At 42.3% G+C, this 13,995-nt stretch overlaps 1 protein-coding gene across 2 annotated transcripts in view; it reads left to right on the top strand.

The window, feature by feature from the left end:
• The window catches only part of SORT1 (sortilin 1), a 63,968-nt gene that overhangs the window by 32,081 nt on the left and 17,892 nt on the right, over positions 1-13,995 (top strand). Inside the window, exons 2-10 of one of the 2 annotated variants that reach the window (XM_060231589.1) lie at positions 1,839-1,898; positions 3,752-3,825; positions 6,916-7,018; positions 8,319-8,483; positions 8,825-8,898; positions 9,924-9,973; positions 12,298-12,425; positions 13,262-13,406; positions 13,815-13,970. In XM_060231589.1, the coding sequence (XP_060087572.1) occupies positions 1,839-1,898; positions 3,752-3,825; positions 6,916-7,018; positions 8,319-8,483; positions 8,825-8,898; positions 9,924-9,973; positions 12,298-12,425; positions 13,262-13,406; positions 13,815-13,970 (955 nt within the window). Of the gene's footprint in view, positions 1-1,838; positions 1,899-3,751; positions 3,826-6,915; positions 7,019-8,318; positions 8,484-8,824; positions 8,899-9,923; positions 9,974-12,294; positions 12,426-13,261; positions 13,407-13,814; positions 13,971-13,995 lie in introns of both variants that reach the window. The other variant, XM_060231588.1, reaches the window with a different exon arrangement.

The following is a 13,995-nucleotide window of genomic DNA, read 5'->3' as shown; positions in this document are numbered from 1 at the left end:
TGGGCATTCGATGAAATTGTTGAGCAGACAGGTTAAGACGGATAAAAGGAAGTACTTCTTCACCCAAAGGGTGATTAACATGTGGAATTCACTGCCACAGGAGGTGGTGGCGGCCACAAGTATAGCCACCTTCAAGAGGGGTTTAGATAAAAATATGGAGCACAGGTCCATCAGTGGCTATTAGCCACAGTGTATGTGTGTATATAACATTTTTTGCCACTGTGTGACACAGAGTGTTGGACTTGATGGGCCGTTGGCCTGATCCAACATGGCTTCTCTTATGTTCTTATGTTATGTTAGTAGTTGCACTTCCCCCTCCCTCAGGTAGAGGGCAGAGGTTATTTCGGACTGTTGTCCTGCTCTCAGTTTCCTGGTCTGTATAATAGTATCTGAGTCATAATATTTTATGGTCCAGGTGCTTGCTGAGCTGTATACAGAGGGTTGTAGTCTTAACAGTACTGTAAGCAGGTTGAGGCTTCTTTTGAAGGGGTCTTTAAAAGTCTAAGTTGTGGGGTCCCCCATGCTTTCCACTAGTTTGTCTTTCTGTGTTAATGCTGACACACATCTGTAGACAAGCCCTAATTTTGTAGCTGTATGATTTTGGAAGCTGGAACCAGGAACAAATTGTTCCCTCCCAGTGCTAGATTATTGTGATTGTCATTGTGACCCAGTTGAACAGGTGTTGGCACAAGCTGCAAGTGTGAGGGAACTTGAGCTTAAGCTGCATGTTACATGGAGTTCTGTGATTCTTTCCACTACACTTTCTTTTTTTAAAACCCAAGCAGCCTGGGTAAGCTACAAATCACAGCAGAAGTAGTGTTGATGGAGAGAGATTAACTCTTGCTTAACTCTTCCCCCTTCATTTTTCTTTCACTTCCAGGGGTTTTTTGTTTGTTTGTTTGGTTTGGTTTTTTTGGGCAGGAATGCACAGGAACACAGTTCTGGCTGCCTTGGCATCAGGGGGATTGGTCTAATATGCAAATGAGTTTCTGCTGGGCTTTTTGTAGAAAAAGCCCTGTGTGACACAATGGTGATGTCAGGAGGTGTGGACTAATATGCAAATGAGTATCTGCTGGGCTTTTTCTATCAAAAAAACCTTCTTTCCCAAGCTGCTTTTTCAGCCATAGCTGTACAGCATTTTTTATCAATTCCCAGTTCAAGCTTTTGGTTTAGCAGTGGCAAAGTAGGATGGATGATCCCACTGGGCACAACAGTTATTTAAGAGAAAAGGAAACTTCCTGCCATACAGATATAGTCAGTTATAGATGTGCATTTCCCCCCTGTTCCAAGCTGTTCCACAGTGAACCTTTGCTCATAGCTTTCATACCATTCTTCTGTCAGAGGAATGTTCAGTTGACTCCTGCATGAGGAATGAAATCTAACCCAGAGCAAGCAGCACAGATATGCTTGTAGGTTGTATGACCTGTTGGATTTGGTAGCTATAATTGTTTGACTTGGGAAAGGTACTTGAGCGGCAGTGTGATTGTGAAGGATAGTTAATTGGTGCCCAGAAATTATTGCCAGCATTCATAGTGATAGAAGAAATTGCTTGCTTACCAGCATGGGTAGAAGAAAAGGGCTGAATTCTTGTTGTACTATTTGTAACTTTATTCAACTCTTTCTTTAACTACTGATGCAATATCTTGAGATAGAGGATGAGAAGAGAGATGGGTAAGATTGCAAATTTAGGTTTGTGGGGAAGGGAAAAGGGAACATAAGTTATGGAGGGGAAGAAGCATAAGGAAATTGTGACAAATTAAATATGATACATATCCATGTCAAAACATTCACAGATCAAACCAGAAAGACTTCAGTTATCATTGTTATTATCTTCACAGTGTATATTTGATGGTCTTAGTGGCTCAGTATCCCTGTCATGGATTGGAGACAGCACTGGGGTAAGTAATACAAATAGGTTGAATGGATTTTTACATATGCATTCTAAATGTTTTGAAAGTGCATTGTGTGAACCAAGAATTCCAGTCTTTACATGAGTCATTGTTTTGAATCAATGCCTTCACTTTAATCTTCCCACACAGAAATCCTGTCTGGTGGGTCCTGAGGACTGGAGCTTTTGCAAGTTTTTCTGATTTCACTATGCTCATCTGTAGCATGTACAAAAGCCACTAGTGATCAAGTCAGACAAATGTATTATATGTGGGTGCTGCAAGCCATTCAGGTTCTTCTTTTCAGTATTACCATCCTACTTATGGCCACAGAGACTGATGAGAAACTGTGTAGGAGTTGGATGACTCACTCTGGGTTTGGTCAGAAACTTCTGGTTGCCCATTAACGCTTAAAGTGACAGGTGCTTCAGTGCTGAGGCCTTGCTGGAGAGGAGGAAAAAGCATATCCCTTGCAAAGAAGCTGCTTGTTCTCCTGGAGCAAAATCTCACTGAGAGCAAGGAACAAGTGAAGCCTCTTGAGTGGGAAGAATACTGGGCCATGTTCTAGACTCTGAGCAGTTGCTAGAAAATTATGATGGGTATTGTTCCTCTCTAAGGAGAAGATGTCAAAATTGTGGTATTGACATTCCAGCCCCAGTAAATAAACTAGCTGAGATTATATGCATGAATGAAATGTCAGTGCTGGTGTACTGGGTCTGTGTCTTTTGAGAAGAGAGATCAAAACCACAAAGACTGCTTTAGAATATGTGTAATGTAGATATAGGTGTAACGTGTGAATACTGTATTCAGAAAGTAATATGCAAAGCAGTCTTAGGCATCAGTTTTAAATAGCAATGCTAGATGTACTTCTTTCAATAAAGTAACAAATCCCACGGTCCCTGTACGTATGTAGAAATTAATCTTCACTCTTCCCTCCATTCTGCAGCTACAGAAATATCTCTTTTGTGCAGGCTGGCTAGTATTGTGTTGACAACTAGTGTAACTTTCCTGCCAGCTTTATACCAGCTTGGGTGAGGAAAGATTAATCCTCGATGGGAGGGAGAAAAAGTAATGGGTGGAATCACATTGGTGGTTGCTGTGTAGTGATGCAGGTTTATGTTTATTAAAATGCTAGTAGTCCAGCTTCCACTTCTGATGAGTCTTCCTTGTGTTTTAAATGGCTGAAAAGAAGAAAATGGATTCTGAATCATTTTGTGAAAACTGTTGGGTGTATCTTAACTTTACTGTGTTGTTACACTAAAGAATATGAGGCTCCCAGTATTTTGTTTTATACTCCCCTGCAGAGTCTCTGACCTCTAGACAGATTATCTATTAAAAACCTGTGTCAACTTCAAGCCAGTTATTTGTAGGCAGGGTTAAGTGGATTATTTTGATACCTCAAAACAGAATGTCAAATGTATTTGTTCGATTTATATCCCGCCCTACCCCACCAAGGCGGGCTCAAAGCATTCAAAGATGTCATTGAGAAACTGATTTTTCAGAAGGTTATCAAACACAGTAAAGAAAATTGAAAAGTTAGGATAGGCTTTCAGAATTTCATTATATTCAACTTATTTTGTGCACACATAGATCTGTTTTGGAAATGACTGTATCTTGGTTCAATTTACTTCTGGAAAGTTTTTTTTTAATCCTCTGGATAAAAGTGTACTGTGATCTTGCATGTCAGTTGAACTGTACCCAAAACTAGTCTGGTTACACCCCCCCCCCCCCCGGAAAAGTATACTTACATTACCTATTTGCTGTGTATGACCAAATATAGAGAAGATGGAATATTGATTTGTCTTTAGACAGCCTTGAGTACCACCTGTTTGGAGCTAATTGTCTGGCTTCTTTTTTCTCTTCAGGTTATTCTTGTATTGACCACATTTCAGGTGCCTCTAGTGATCATGAGTTTTGGGCAGTCTAAACTCTACCGGAGGTGAGGATTTTATGTCTGTGAACTGAAGCATATGGTGTAACAATCTTCCTTTCTTGAAGTCAGAAGTGTGATGATTGTCCTGTATGAGATGTAGTTTGTACGTTTTCTCAAATCCTAGGTGTGGCAATTAGAAGCTGGGTTTCTCATCTGGTGACAGATCGTTCTACAAAGGCAGCCATGATTGCTAGAACAGCTGTGTGGGCAGAAGGCAGGGCTGATTTCCCCAAAGGCCAGGGTGTATCTCATCTCTGTGTTTGAAACTCTTGGGGAGTCCAGCTCACTGGAAGGGCAAAGTCCTATGTCAGCCTGTAGCATCACAACAATAATTTCTGGGGGGTGGTATGGAGTGGGGTTGTACTGGTTTTAACAGTAATGCAGATCCTGAGTGGCCAATTTTGTGTCAGAAGTATCCTGCCTATGGGTTCATTCACATTTATGGCATACTCTGGAGAACAGATACTGGACACAGTCTTCCCTGAAGTATGAATTTTACAGTTTTTGAGAACCAGTAACTTAATGAGGGACCATATGTAAACCATCCCCTCTGCCATTTAGGAATCATAAAATCATAGAGTTGGAAGGGACCTTTAGGGTCATCTAGTCCAACCCCCTGCACAATGCAGGAAACTCACAAACATCTCCCCCTAAATTCACAGGATCTTCATTGCTGTCAGATGGCCATCTAGCCTCTGTTTAAAAACTTCCAAGGAAGGAGAGCCCACCACCTCCCGAGAAAACCTGTTCCACTGAGGAATCACTCTAACGGTCAGGAAGTTCTTCCTAATGTTGAGCTGGAAACTATTCTGATTTAATTTCAACCCGTTGGTTGGGGTCCTACCTTCTGAGGCCACAGAAAACAATTCCACATCATCCTCTAAAGGACAGCTCTTCAAGTACTTGAAGATGGTGATCATATCACCTCTCAGCCACCTCCTCTCCAGGCTAAACATCCCCAGCTCCTTCAACCTCTCCTCATAGGACTCGATTTCCAGACCCTGAGAACAAGGAACAAGTGAAGCCTCTTGAGTGGGAAGCATACTGGGCCATGTTCTAGACTCATTCATTCCCACGTGGATCAGCAAAAAAAGATAGTAATCCATGGGCTTGATAAGTCTTCCAATCCTTTCTGTCACATGCTGGATGCATGCTCCTGGCAGACAGCAGCCCTCTTGGGATGACAAGTCTGGTCGGCACACTTTGGGCTCCACCCCGCTGAGCAAGGAGTCTCCAATCACCACCACCTTCCTCTTCCTATATTGGGGAGCAGAAGCTCCAAGCTTCTTATCCACAGGATCCTGAGAAACTTTGTTCAAGCTTTGTGGAGGCTGGGGAAGTAGGCCTTGTTCCAATGGTTCAAAATCAGTTACTGTGGGGAGATCCAGGAACCTATTGCTGAGCAGCAGGGGCTCAGAACATCTGATTTTCTTTCTCCTTCAGGTTACATTTTTCCAGGAACTCTCCTCCTGTGTTGGGTTCTCTTCTAATTGCTGAGATATCATTTCCTCTCCCTCCTCTTGTCCTGCAAGAGGTTGCTTCCTTTTTGGCATACCTCTGCATATACCTTCTTCTCTTCTTTCTTCATTTGCCCTATGAGGAGGGAGCAACAGCCACATAATTGCCCTTGTTGGGAATTGTCCCATTGCCATACAGAAGCAAGAAACAGTGACTGGGATCTCTCTTTCCTTGTTACTTTTGATGGTCTTCCTTGCCTTCTTCCTGCAGAATTGCTGGAGTAATCGGCTGCACCAAAGGTATTAAGCCTGTCATGCCAAACTTCCTTCTTTCTGGCAAGGAGTTGTTCCTGCTGAGGGCAGATGTACGGTGTAGGACACTCTTCTTGCTAGTGGTAAGGGGAAAGGCAAGGGGCAGCTGAGCATTTTAAATACTCTCCAGCCTTTGGTTCCTGTGTATATGATTGGTCAGAGGGAGTTAGCTCACTCCCTCAAGATTTCAAATTCAGGAGCAGGGGCATATTATTGAGCAGTCACCTGTAACAGACTATATATTAAAAATGTTTAAGCAGGCTTGAAACAGTGGAATTTGCCAGTTAGGGAGAAGAGGTTTTATTGCTGTGGCAACAAAGATGATGAGGTGTCTGGAGACCAAGTCTTATGAGGAAAGGCTGAAAGAGCTGAGTATGTTTAGCCTGGAGCAGGGACGATTGAGAGGTGATATGATAGCTATTTTCAAGTATTTGAAGGGCTTTCTTATAGAGGATGGAGTTGTTTTCTGTTGCCTCAAAAGGTTAGACCAGAACCAATGGATTGAATTTAAATCAAAAGGGTTTTTGGCTAAATATTAGGAAGAACTTCCTGACAGAGCAGTTCCTCATTAGAACAGACTTCCCTCAGGAGGTGGTGGGCTTTGTAAGTTTTTAAGCAGAGACTGGATGGTCATCAGACATTAATGCGTATTCTGTGAACTTAGGCAAATCTTGAGAGGGAGGACAGGAAGGGATGAGTCAGCACTCGGCCCCTATGGCCCTTTTTTACATGCCCAGGATAATTCCAATCACCACTTGGGGGTCAGAAAGGCTTTTGCTTTCCTCTGGGCACAGAGCAGGGATTATTGGGGGAGTGTGGTGGGATAGCTGTGAATTTCCTGTGTTGTGCAGGGGATTGGACTATGATCCTTGAAGTCTAACTGTATGTTTAAATGTCTTGTTCTAGAAATATATTTGTGTTGCACAGAGTCTGTACCTCAAGGTTTTCCATGATGGAAAACTGACCACTTAGTTGGATTTTTAGAAATCCATGTGTGTTACTTGACGTGCAGGATGAATGGGTAGGCAAATATGGGATTTTAAATTTTAGTGGGTAAGCTAGTTAGCTGCCGGCTAGCTGCTACACATAGTTGGCTAAATTGGCTACACACATGCTTGCTGCTATCATATGAAGTGATGGCCTCCATGTGGTGGTCCTAAATTTGTTAAGTCCTATTTGTTAAGTTTGCTATTCTCAGTCGCTTTATAAGTCATTGAAACAATGAGAAAGCCACAATTTGTATCAGCCTTTCTATGCTGAAATTTCTGCATTTCTTTTTCTTTTCTTTTTTTAACTTTTAAATGCATTTCTTTTTCTTAAATCTTAGTGAGGACTATGGTAAAACTTTCAAGGACATCACAGATCTCATTAACAACACTTTCATCAGAACAGAGTTTGGAATGGCAATTGGACCGGAGAATTCAGGGAAGGTAAGTTTTGCTAATATGGTATTGCTAATAGGGATGCTGCCAGCCTCCAAGTGGGACCTGGGGAGCACCTGGAATTACAGATCATCTTCAGACTACAGAGATCAGTTCCCCTGGAGAAAATGGATGTTATGAAAGGTGGCCCTTGTGGCATTGTGTCCCACTGAGGTCCCTGTCCTCCCTAAATCCCATCCCCAAATCTCCAAGAGTTTAAAACTGGATCTGGCAGCCCTACCCCTCCACTCCCTATGGGTGACCAGGGGACACCTGGCAACTTTATTTGGGAAGCCATTAGTCCTGTCCTTTATATTAAAAGTCCTGTCCTTTATATTAAAAGTGAAGTTAGCCTCTAGCTTATTCTTAACAGTGCTAACTTGAGATTTTGCTTGAGTTGTTGGATGCCCAGGATCTCAGCCTTAAACAATAGGTTGAAGACCAGTGTCCCGGGGCTCCTGTCATAGTTGCTTACTTTTTAGAGCAGATCAGTATCCTTGAAAGAACACAAACCTTTCAGACAGCAACTTTTAATTTTTAGTCCCCCTTCTTTGCTGCACTCTACTACCTTTGATACATGGTAGGTTGCATAGGACCTGACTGTATTGCCAGTAGTCAGACATGTTGTGTCAGTTTGTAGAGCTAGCTGTGCATTTTATCTGATTGCTGTTAGTTTGCTGCCAAATTGAATCACTTGCCAGATACTGCTTTAATTTCATCCTGGGTCATCAAGGCAGTCTTTGGATTCTCAAGGGCATTATGCATGATATAACGTACATATGACCCAAACTGGATAGCCCCAGCCATCCCAATCTCATTGGATCTCAGAAGCTAAGTAGTGTCAGCCCTGATCATTATATGGATGGGAGACCTCGAAGGAATGCCAGGGTTGCAACATGGAGGCAGCAGGCAATGGGAAACCACCTCTGAACATCTGTTGCCTTGAAAGTCCTAGGGGGTTGCCAAAAGTCAGCTGTGACTTAATGGCAAAAAATCCCCCATAGTGAATCAGTGCATTTGCACAAAATCACACTGCAGATTTGTGTAATGGACCAAAACAAAGGAGCTGGTACTTGGGATTAGTTGAGTTTTTCTGTCTTATGACATGCTGTGTTTTTTGTTTTGTTTTAGCGAGGGATTTTTACCCTCTTCAAAACTGCACAGTGTGAAATATATAGTAACAGCTTCTGTACATTCTAGTAATATCTATGTCTATAGATATGTTCAGCCGTAACTTATGGTTAACTGGTGCTGTGGATGAAGTCTTTTCCACATTGAAAGATGACCCAATTTTTGTCTTTCTGTTTAGGTGATATTGACAGGGGACAGATCTGGACTATACCATGGTGGAAAAATCTTCAGATCAGATGATTTTGCTAAAAACTTTATACTTACAGAGATTCCTTTTCACCCTTTGACTCAAATAGTTTATCATCCTCAGAATTCTGATTTCTTATTGTCCCTCAGCACTGAGGTAAGTCTGGGATGACTGAACTTTTCACTGGCTCATTTATTTATTAGTACAGTGGTACTAAACCATAAATTTGAACATCTCAAAGCCACTGAGGCAAAAAATATTCTTGAGTGACCCCTTGTGGTAGTTATTGGCAGCATCATAGTTTCTTTGAGATAAGTAGCTTATTCCTTTTGTTGGATCAGCAGCATCTTTACTGGGATATTGAGAGATGCTTTACATTGAAGCTGAAACAAGCATTGAATACTATGGTAGTTTAAGTTTATGGCAAATTTTACGTATTTGTGACTGCCATGTGATAGCGAGACACCAATTAACAAGCAATCCTGTTAATGTTTCAGGGCAGCTTATGGATATCCAAGAACTTTGGTGCTAAGTGGAAAGAAATCCACAAAAACGTTTGCCTAGCAAAATGGTGAGCAGATGAAAAACAAATATGTTCTTTAGAGAAAGTTAGACGTTTAATTTTCTTTTGGCTGCAGTAGAGCTGGCTGTTTGCATTTTGCAAAGATGACAAGCTTCAGATGAAATATTTAATGCTGTTTTCTCAGTTCTAATAAAGTATTTGCTTATGACCACATTGCTTTTAAGTAATTCACTGTACCTACTTCTGTCTGTACTTTTTTCAAATGTTTTATGCTTTGTCTTAAGTCAGATCACCAATTAGAGGCCCTAAAATGAATCAGGCCATCTGAGAAGTGCTCTCTGCTGCCTGCCCTTTCCCCCTCTCCTGCCATCTTTGGAGAAGTGGTTGGATAAGCAGCATCTGTGGCACTAGGGCTAGACATGCAGGGAAGCTGTGAGCCAGCCCTGCCACTTCTTTGCCTAAGTGCCGCTTCTCCAATAACAAGGAGGAGTCTTGTAGCATATGATTTCGCTGGCTAGAGCCTTCTTGAGTTCTTTGCAAACTTCATAATTATACAATCTAAGCTTCAGCTTAAGAAGTTAAACTTTTAAGATAAAACTTTTGAGTTTTGTATAGAAATGTCAGACTACTTCCCTTGTGTTTCTGTGGTCCCATAATAGTACTACTTACAGTTTTTTCATGTGTTTATATGTTTGCCCTGACTAAGGTTTTGCTCCAAGCAACCGATGAAGTGGGCTGTAGCCCATGGAAGTTTGCACTACAATAAATCTGGTGGTCTTTAGGGAGCCACAAACCTCCTTTTTTGGTTTTGTTACATTAGTCTTAACATCACTGCTTCCTTCTGAAATTGCTCTACAGAGCAAACCCATGCTATGTGAAGCCCAGCGATTTGAAGAAAACCACTTTTGCATTATGTGCTATAACTCATTTCATATCTGGAACATGGCCCAGCTTCCTTCGGTTGGCAGTGAGCTGAATCATCGATGCCAAGTGTTCAGGTGCCAGTTATTCAGTTAGCTGCCTTTCCTGCCTTCAACTTTGTTTGCCATTTTTTCCCTCTTGACTATTTTTAGGGGCTCTGGCACAACCATCTTCTTCACCACCTACCTGAATGGCTCCTGTAGTAAGTATTTTCAGTTACAATGAATAACTTCACTGCATCTTAGAAGCTTCTCGACAGGTGTGAGTTTGGTGGTTTTCTTACAGCCTTTCCTTAGAGCAGGGTTTCCCAAACTCCCCCCCCCCCCCGGTGGCCCGGTTATTTTTACATTTCTCCTTTGTGGCTCACTAAAATTTGGGGGTGGAGCCAGGAGACTTTGGGGGTGGAGCCAGGAGACAAGAAATGATGTACAAACAAGCCTAAAACTCTTGTGATATTTTGTTTAGGAAAGGTAGGAGAATAGTGTGATTTTGCAATGCAATTGTAAAAATAAAACATTAAGAAAAAGCACAAGGACCACACAGCAGAAAACTAAAAATATAAAATGCTCTCAGCCTGGGAAAATATGAAATGGCAGCCTGGAAAAACATGAAATGGGAGGGTGTTTAAAGCTCCCCCCCAGGTCTGCTCAGATTAGCAATGGCAAGGAAGGAAGGAGGTAAGGAAGGAAGGAAGGAGGAAAGGAAGGAAGACTGGGGAAAAGACTGACAGAGAGAGAGAGAGGAAGGAAGAAAGACAGAAAAAGACTGACTGACAGAAAGAGAGAGAGAGAGTGAGAGAGAGAAGGAAGAAAGACAGGGGAAAAGACGAAAAAGAAAGGAAGGGAGGGAGAGTTGGAAACAAATATAGAAAAAAAGAAAAAAGAAAGAGAAAGGAAATAGGAAGGAAGGAAGGAAGGAAGGAAGGAAGGAAAAGGGAGGGAAAGAGTGAAAGAAAGAGAAAAGAAAGAAAAAGAAATGGGAGCAACTCACCTTTAAAACTGCTCACTCTTGCGGGGAAATCCTGCCACGGAGCCCGCAACGCCGGTCCGCGGGGTCTCCAGTCCCCTGGTCGCCCCCCCGCCTTTCCCCGCATCATGCCTCACCCCCCCGGTCGTGCACCTCCCCGCCTCTTTCTCCTTCCCTTCTCCACCTCAGGCAGGTCAGTTTTGTGTTGCACAAAGCCCTTCCCCCCCCCCCACCGGTCGCCCGATCACTTGAAAATTTGCGCGGAGCTCATTCCACGCCGGGCCAAGCCGGCTGCAGCTCAAACAGACCACGGCTGAAAAGGGTGCATGGCTCCTCCCTCCTCGGTACTTCCTGGGAAGGCAATCGGCGGGTGGAGCAGAAGGGCTTTGTGCAGCATGAAACTGACCTGCAGCCTGAGGTGGGGAAGGGTAGGAGGAGGCGCAAAGGCGCATGACCTGGGGGAGGGAGGAGCAATGCGGGGGAAGGTGGGGGGAGGGGCGGCCAGGGGACTGGAGGTCCCGCAGGCCAGCGTTGAGGGCTCTGCGGCTCGGTGCAGGGTCACGACCCTGCCTTTGGGAAACGCCGCCTTAGAATACATATCCAACAAAAGCCTTAATAATGTCTCATGTGGTGAACTCAGTAAACCAGCAAAGGACTGAGCGTAGATTATTTTGAACAGAAATGCTGTTAATGATGCATAATGGCCAACATGTATTGATTTTAATATGATAAAATGACATTCCTACTGTTTTAATATGCTCTTTCTTGCAGTATTTGGGAATTTCCTCCAGTGATCCATCCACTGAGATATTATAGTGGTAGCAGTCCCATCAGCCATCTTGTTACACTGAAGGACAAAAAGAATTGGATGCCTTATAAATTTAGATTTTTCTAATAATAAACTTCATAAGGGAAATAGATGGTTACAGTGGAGAAGAACAAGTCACATGTCTGTGTGTGATGGTAATGCAACCACAACCGCTTCTTAGGAAGCTGAAATAGAATAAGCTAATACTTCCATAACATTTCAAGGTGCTTTCTGTGATTGGCAAATGGTATTCTCCCTATGCCAATCAAGCATTAAAGCACAATAGATTTTGAGGAGAGGAAGGGTTAGAAAACAGATGGATTTGGATTGCAGAACAGAGATGAAGTTTTCTTTGGTTGTAATATTTAATTACTGAGATTACAGTCCAAATAGCAGACCTGAATGGTTGCTGCCAGCTGATGATACATGGGTTGGGAGTTTTGGAAAGACTGAATTCAAAATGATGAAAAAAGTCAAATCAGCTGGCAGTGTTGGCTGCAGTGGTGGTTCTTGAGCAACTACCACTGTTCCTGAGCAATGGCTGAAAGGGAGGACAAGCCACAAACCCTTAGGTATAGGTGTGTCACCATGGAGGCAGGAGGTGTTTGCAGGTGAACACAATGCAGGTCAGTTAGCAGCACAAATAAGTATAAAACGGCTCTGAAAATTCAGTACTCATCCTGACTTTCTTTGAGTTTATTCTTTCACTGTAATTGGAGCAATATTAATTCATGCTTTTCATTCTCAAGAAGCTGATCTTGGTTTGCTGGAACTAAAGAGGACTAAAGACTTTGGAAAGTCATTTAAAACTATAGGAACAAAGATCTACTCTTTTGGCCTGGGTGGACGCTTTCTTTTTGCATCTGTGATGACGGAAAAGGTAGGATATTCATTGTTTTTCTGGTTGTGATAGACCTAACATTCTTAGCTTATATTACTTTTTTTCTGTAAAGAATGGTAAAGAAGAAATCCCTAAGGATGGGTCATGCTAACCCATATTAAATTCACTTGTTGGTACAGCTTACATAAAGGTGGACAGGTACGTCTGAAGTAGTTCAGGTCATCTTTGCTGTGAAAGACCAAATGTTGTATCTTGCCAATGAACAGTGTTTTAAAGAAAATATTAACATATCAACCACAGGCTGAAGTGAACAAAGCAACTTTTAAAGTTATAAACTTCCTTTAACTAAAGAACAAAATTAATCAGTTTTTGCTCCGTCATCAAGTTGTTAGAAGCAGTCCCATGGCACAGAGTGGTAAAGCTGCAGTACTGCAGTCCAAACTCTCTGCTCACAACCTGAGTTCAATCCCAGTAGAAGCTGGGTTCAGGTAGCTGGTTCAAGGTTGATTCAGCCTTTCATCCTTCCGAGGTCGGTAAAATGAGTACCCAGCTCATTAGTGTGGATGGCTGGGGAAGGCAATGGCAAACCAGCCTGTAAAAAGTCTGCCGTGAAAACGTCGTGATGCAACATCACCCCAGAGTCAGAAACGACCGGTGTTTGCACAGGGGACTACCCTTACCAAGTTGTTAGAGACATTTTTTTAAAAAAAATCTTTAGTTGTAAAGGTGTCATTTCTGACCACTTTCATCGCAATAAGAATCCTTGAGGAATATTTATTCTGCATGGTGGCAGGATTTCTGAATGTGGTTCTTACTGACCATACACCAATGGCATCAGTGTGGATACAGTACATAAATGTTATTGTCTTCTCCAGGGTAATACAAGGCGAATCCATGTGTCACTGGATCAAGGTGAAACTTGGAACATGGCCCAGCTTCCTTCGGTTGGACAAGAACAGTTTTACTCTATCTTGGCAGCTAATGATGACATGGTGTTCATGCATGTAGATGAACCTGGAGGTGAGAGAGAGGGGTGGGAGTGGTTGTGGTCTGCTTAAACAGATGTGAATCTTGACCAGATCTGTATTGATTCAAGTATTTCTACCACCATGGTTAAAGTAGCAAATCAAACAAAACAGTTTGTAAACTGAATCTTTGCTTATAGTTAAATTGTATAGTGCCAGTTGTATTATGCACAAATGGAAACCTGTTTTTTCCCCTTTCCACACTATTTAAGTTGAACACATTGTATATTTGTATCTACAACACTCTCATTTTGTACTTCATCTAGCTTATTTTAATGGCTGTTACTTTTAGGGCTAGACATAAGTCACCTGCAACCAGATTTCTGGGCCTGTTAATTTCAATTTTAATGGGAGAACTAAGATGACAGCCCTATTCTGCATTGTTTGTTTGTTTGTTTTGCAGATACTGGACATGGCACAGTTTATACATCTGATGATCAAGGCATCATATATTCCAAGTCCCTAGAAAGACATTTTTATACCACAACAGGAGGGGAGACAGACTTTACCAATGTAACCTCCTTGCGGGGCACCTTTATTACCAGTGTACTATCAGAGGGTAAGTGCTCACTCTCAGTATTGCT

This window comes from Heteronotia binoei, chromosome 2 (genome assembly GCF_032191835.1).
Source record: "Heteronotia binoei isolate CCM8104 ecotype False Entrance Well chromosome 2, APGP_CSIRO_Hbin_v1, whole genome shotgun sequence".
Taxonomy (NCBI): domain Eukaryota; kingdom Metazoa; phylum Chordata; class Lepidosauria; order Squamata; family Gekkonidae; genus Heteronotia; species Heteronotia binoei.
The sequence above is the reverse complement of the archived record's forward strand: the minus strand, read 5'-3'. Positions and strand labels throughout refer to the sequence as shown.